General features: G+C 47.8%; 1 protein-coding gene across 2 annotated transcripts in view; it reads left to right on the plus strand.

Annotated features, from left to right (window-relative positions):
* The window catches only part of SOGA1 (suppressor of glucose, autophagy associated 1), a 62,807-nt gene extending 56,854 nt beyond the window's left edge, over window positions 1–5,953 (plus strand). For both annotated transcript variants that reach the window (XM_005868467.2, XM_014541419.1), the window contains exon 15: window positions 2,607–5,953. In XM_005868467.2, coding sequence (XP_005868529.1) covers window positions 2,607–2,759 — 153 coding nt within the window. In that variant the 3' untranslated portion in view covers window positions 2,760–5,953. The remainder of the gene's footprint in view (window positions 1–2,606) is intronic.
* Window positions 5,954–6,214: the final 261 nt, after the last annotated feature.

Genomic DNA, 6,214 nt, shown 5'->3' on the forward strand with positions numbered 1-6,214 from the left:
TCAGCAGCTTCTTTCTGTCTCCCTCTCCTCTCTCTTGAGCTTCATTTTCTCTGATAATGTGCTCAGTATGTATATTTCATTCTTCCTTCTTCTGTTTCTCTCTCTTGCGTTTGCATATGGTCAGGAGGGCTGTGCTAGCTCTGATTTTATAACCTCTTCCAGTTCAAGCACCTAAGAAAGACTTACTCACATTTCAGATTATTTTCTTAAGTCTGAGTTGCAGAAATAGGATTACAGGCTAAAAAAATATACATTTTTAAAGGTATTTGATAAATGTTGCTAAATCGCCTTCAAAAGAGTTTGCCTATGGACTGAAGGGTCCCAGGTTCGATTCCGATCAAGGGCCTGTACCTCGGTTGCAGGCTCCTACAGGTTAGGGCTCCTGCAGGAGGCAACCAATCTATGTGTTTCAATCACATCAGTGTTTCTCTCTGTCTTTCTCTCTCTCTTCCACTCTCTCTAAATCAATGGGAAAATATCCTTAGGTGAAGCTTAAAAGAAAAAGAAAAAAAAAGAGTTTGTTCGATTTCTACAGCCCTCATTGTACAGTGAGTGCTTTACTTCTCTGTACTCTCACCTAGCTGGCTGCATTTAAAACAAACTCTTTTAAATATTTATTTCTACTTCTTAATTTATAAAAAACTTTAATGTACATATTGAACACATCATAAGAATAGGGCACACTGAATTCTCAAATACATACCCATTGTTTTATTTTCCAGAGAAACAGAACCAGTAGGCTGTGTGTGTGTGTAATTGGTTTACACCAATATTATAAGGAATTGGCTTGTGCGATCATGGAGGCTAAGTCCCAAGATTTGCAGGATGAGTTAGCAAGCTGGAGACCCAGGCGAGCCAATGGTTTAGTTCCATCTGGGTCTAAGGGCCTGAGAACAGGGAGAGGTGATGGTGTAGTTCCAGTCTGAAGGCTGGCAAGCTTGAGTCCTAGGAAGAGCCAATGTTTCGGTTCAAGCCTGAAGGCAGGGAAAAATGCCGATGTCCCAACTCAAAGGCCATCAGGCAGGAAGAATTCTTTCTTACTCAGGGAGAATCATCCGTTTTATTCTGTTCAGGCTCTAAACTGATTAGATGAGGCCGACCCACATTAGGGAGGGCAGTCTCTTTTGCTCTGTCTGCTGATTTAAATATTAATCTAATCCAAAAGCGTCCCCACAGAAGCACCCATGTTTGAACCAAATATCTGGGCATCCTGTGGCTCGGTCAAGTTGACACATAAAGTTAACGGTCACACCCATGTAACCACACCTACATCAGGAAACAAAGATACAGAGCTGGCTGTATTTTGAATGTTGATTCAAACATTTTGCAGTATATGAAAATTGACCAATTGTTCTAGAAATGTAGCTTATGGAATATTCACAGAGGCGGGAACGCATATGTGTATAAAGAAATATATTGCGCCCTAACCGGTTTGGCTCAGTGGATAGAGCGTCGGCCTGCGGACTGAAGGGTCCCAGGTTCGATTCCGGTCAAGGGCATGTACCTTGGTTGCGGGCACATCCCCAGTGGGGAGTGTGCAGGAGGCAGCTGATCAATGTTTCTCTCTCATTGATGCTTCTAACTCTCTATCCCTCTCCCTTCCTCTCTGTAAAAAAATCAATAAAATATATTTTTTAAAAAAGAAATATATTGCATTATTAATAAAAATAGCTAACATTTTTTAAGTACTTAATAGGCACTATGCCAAAAGCTTTACATAGCCTATGTCAGCGGTCGGCAAACCGCGGCTCGCGAGCCACATGTGGCTCTTTGGCCCCTTGAGTGTGGCTCTTCCACAAAATACCACATGCGGGTGCGCACGTACAGTGCGATTGAAACTTCGTGGCCCATGAGCAGAAGTCGGTACTTTGAGAAAGAGCCACACTCAAGGGGCCAAAGAGCCGCATGTGGCTCTCGAGCCACAGTTTGCCGACCACTGGCCTATGTGATTTAACTCTCACAACAACTTTGAGAAAGGTATCATGTTCCTCACCCCAGAGAGGAGGAAATCAAGGTCCAGAGATTTAAGTAACTTATCCGAGATCACACAGCTGGAAGTGACAGGGCTGGGATTTGAACCAAGCATTCTAATTCTGTAACAGCACTTTAACCGTTGTCCCTATGTGTTGGTAACACTAAAAAAAAGAAACTACCTAAATGCACATCAAAAATGAATAGAATAAATAAATTAAGGTATTTTCATTCAATGGAATAGTAGATAGCTATTAAAAAGAAGATCTTGACCAAAAAAAAAGTGCTCATGTTTTGTAATTACAGCATAGGCTGTAAGAGGTAAGGTCATTTCGGTAAATATATGTGTGTGCAATTTGGTGAGAATTTACTTTGTTGTGTAGAACCACGGACAGTGTTCACTTTCTTCTCTGTATATTCCAGAATGTATTACATTATGGAAAGTTATTTATGAACATTCATTACTGTTCTAATGGAAGAAAAACAATTTTAAAAAATTCATCCAAAGAGGGGCTACAGTCCCTGGGACCTGGTCCCTGGCATGATTGAGCCAGCTCTTTGCCTGGCTGGTCCTCCAACCCCTGGGTGGTCAGTCCCTCCTAGCTCCTCCTGATTTCCTCTCTTCCTCCTCCTAGGATGCTGTTTGTGACTGCAGCACCCAGTCTCTCACCTCCTGCTTCGCCCGGCCATCCCGCTCTGCCATTCGCCACTCTCCTTCCAAGTGCAGGCTGCACCCTTCAGAGTCCAGCTGGGGTGGGGAAGAGAAAGCAGCCCCTCCCAGCGAGTGACAGCAGCTGAGCTCCCTGCCTCAACCAGCCCAGGCCATGGACAGCGGAAGGAAACCAGCGGAGAGGAGGGTCATGCCCTCCGCATCGCCTTGCCCTGGGGGGTAGCAGCTGCACCACTTTCTAGAGAACAGCTTTCAATCCCCAAGGTAAAGTGGATTCTCCTGCTGACCATGGGGTGGCGATCTCTGGCTCCTCAGGAGAAGGCAGTGAGTAGGAGAAAGACCAAAACTGTGCTTCAAAGTGTCTCCAGAGAGATCCGTTGAGAGCTTATCCCTGGGTCTTAAAGGAGAGTCTTGCCTGGTTCTGCCCGCACCACTTCTCAGAAGAGCTGAGGAAGGGCTACACTCCTCAGGGAAAGGCTCATGGAGATGATCATTGCCAATCACACCCCCTTCATGGGGAGGAAACCCCAATGAGAAGAACTGGTTTTGATCAAGGACTCAGCTTGGGGTTCCTGGTGGAGCTGGGCTGGACATGATCCCCATCCCTGCCTTCCCCCACTGCCTCCTCCTCCCAGCCCCACTGCTTTGAACCGCTGTGACTCTAGGGGGTATGATAGGGTAGTAGCCAGGGCCAAGCATCTGCTTGGAATCCTGCTGCTCTGGATCTCCCTGCACAGAGCCTGGGTACAGCAGGACTAGAAGGTGAGGAGGTGTGGGACTCAGAGCCAGTGAGCCACTGGAACTGCCTCCCTTGCCAAGGTGACAACCTTCCCAGGATATTCCTTGAGGTCAGAAATAGGTAGAGTCACTCTCAAGATCTGGTGCACAGATAAATGCCTAATGCCCACTGCCTTGATCACTGGGGCCTCTTTCCCCAGCACCCTGGAGGGGCACCACATCTCCACTGTGTTTACATCCTGTGGCTGGTGGAGGGCAAAGATATTCCCAGTAAGAGACTCCCAGTTGGCCAGGCCAGGCCAAGGAGCACTCCAAGAGGCTGGTGTCCCAGGACATAACGGTAACACATTTCTTACGTAGGTTGTTTATTTGAATTTTTCTTACTATAAATATTTAAGGTGGTTTTACTTTATTTTAATAATTTAATTTACCCCGCAAAGTCCCTAAGGTAATTTATTGGCGATTAAGACATGTATTCTTGCCGCTGGGATAATGAAAGGCTTTGAACACAATGGACAGGTGTGGGGTCCCCCATGTGGACGAGACCGCTCAGCAGCTGAGCTCTGGTTTCCTGGTCAGGTTTGCCCTCCCCTCCAGAGCTGGAGCCCTTATCTTGCTCCCCCAACATTCCTGGTCATTGGCCTCAGAGCACTGCTTTTCACTCAACATCTGGTACTTCCCTGGCCCCTGGCAGCCAGTCTGTAAATGCTCACTGACCAGCTGGAGGGCTGGACCCTCATCACCCAAACGTTCTCCATTTCCCCTTCTCATCCCCGCCCCACCTCCCCAATCTGACACCTTTCTTTTTTTTGAGTCAAACATGGATTACTAAGACTCTCTGAAGAGCACGGAGATCTCTCCAAATTCCCCAAGTGAGAATTCGTAGGAAAACAGGACTGAACTTCGAGAATGTTGTTTATTGCAGCTTTGCACATGGATCTGAGAGTGTCTACCAGCCTGCCAGCCTTTTCACCAGCCTCTCTTAGCCTTATGACCTCTCATGGCTCTTCTCTGAGCCCCAACTCCACTGCCCACCCTCCCCCACATCCCAAGTGAGCTGCCCGGGCCGTTGGATAGATAGTGCCGTGGCTCATTGCAGTATGGCCAGTATGGCGAAGAGGCCTCAGGTGGCCTTCCCCTTGGTGCCAGTGAGCCCGTTTTGGCTACACACGCGCAGAGGTGTGGCCCTCCTATAACTGGCTGGATGTCCAGAGTGGAAACACCAGGATGAAATGGTTTCTCTGTGGAATTCCCCATGAGGAAGACCAAAAGCCAGCAGCTTGGTTAGTTTGCCCCCAGGACTCAGGAGATGCCTCTGCACTCCCACCTGCTTCTAGTTCTGCCCTTTTAGGTCATCTGGACCAGTTACCCAAAGTCCTTCATCTCCATTCCCTGACAGAAGAACACCAGGGTCATGTTCAACCAGTCACATAGTGACCTGTATGGGCAGAGCAGGCAGACCAGTGGAGCCATGGGCCAGGCCCCTCTAGAATGTGGTGCTCCCACCCAAAAGGTCAAGGGGCCCCTCCAGGGTTATCTCCAGATGAGGAGGTTCACAACAGGCCACAAGCCACCAGAGGCCTTCTGCCACCTCCCCAAGCTGCAGAGGGCCAGGGAGCCTGCACCCCCAGCCTTGGAGAGAAATCCTCATGAGACCTGAACCCTGCAGCCTACAGACCGCTCAGCCTTACCATCGTCCTCGTCCAAGATTGTCCTTGCCATCCTTGTCTCAGCGCCTGGCCGCCCGGCCCCCAGCCGGTGTCAGACGCTCCAGATCTTGGTTTTCAATAAAGTCCCAGTTTCTACTTTCTGCATGCCACTGTGCAAGGTCACTCATCACTCTTCCTACAGAAGCCTCTGGACATGGGGCTTGATCGGGTGGAAAATGTTGTATGTAAATATTCATTTGGTTTGATTTTTAGCATTTTAATTAGTAACTGTGTTTTCTTTTTGGGGGTGGGGAGGGTTTGGTTTGTAAAAACTCTACTCTTTTGGAATGTAATTTCTAAGTTTGTTTGTTTCTTCAAATGTCTTTTAAGTCTTGGTAACATTCCCAAAGCAGAAAACTGCCTGACTCACAGTGGGGACTCCCTGGAACATTGGGGTCCCAGGAAAGAACACTACCCTCTTCCCCTTCCTGCTATCCCTCTGCCTTTTTACTCCTGGCACCTGCCTTTTCCTCCTCCTCCTCTCCTAGTCTTCTTCCTCCTTTCTCCCCATCTCTATTCTTCAACCAAAGTCCCAAGGAACCCTGGGGTCCTAATCCCTTACAGACTGCTAGGCTTGGGCCCATGGTGTTGGCACGAGTTGGTAGGGATAAATGGAAGACCATTGGCATGGTTGGCCCTAAAGTGGGCGACCTCATGTTTCTTCTGAGACCTCTTTCAAGCCAAATTAGATGCTTCTGGGGTCCTTGATGTCTGTATTTGAAATGAAAATCCTACCACTTTGCTCTAGAGACCCTGTATGCACAAGGCAGCAGAATCCTGTTCCCCATCTCCAGCAACCCCTTCCCCCAATTCTTTCTCCACCAAAGGATGACCAATTTTAAAACATTATCAAGAGTTCTTACTTTAAAAAAAAAAGAGTTCTTACTTTCACTGAACTCAAAATGGGCTGACCCCATGGCCTCCCCTACCGGTTGCTTTCCCAGGTGACACAGTTGAGGACTTCAAAACTTGACCCTCTTACAGCCTGACCACCATGTGGCTCCATCATGCCTGCCCCATGCATCTTTTATAGTTTCATCACTCGGTCTGTTTTCTTCTTGCCTACCCAACTTCTAGGCCCTTCCTCCTTCTCCTTTCCCACTCAGAATGTCCCCCCTTTCCAGCC

The sequence above is a fragment of the Myotis brandtii genome, unplaced genomic scaffold (assembly GCF_000412655.1).
Source record: "Myotis brandtii unplaced genomic scaffold, ASM41265v1 scaffold27, whole genome shotgun sequence".
Taxonomy (NCBI): Eukaryota; Metazoa; Chordata; class Mammalia; order Chiroptera; family Vespertilionidae; genus Myotis; species Myotis brandtii.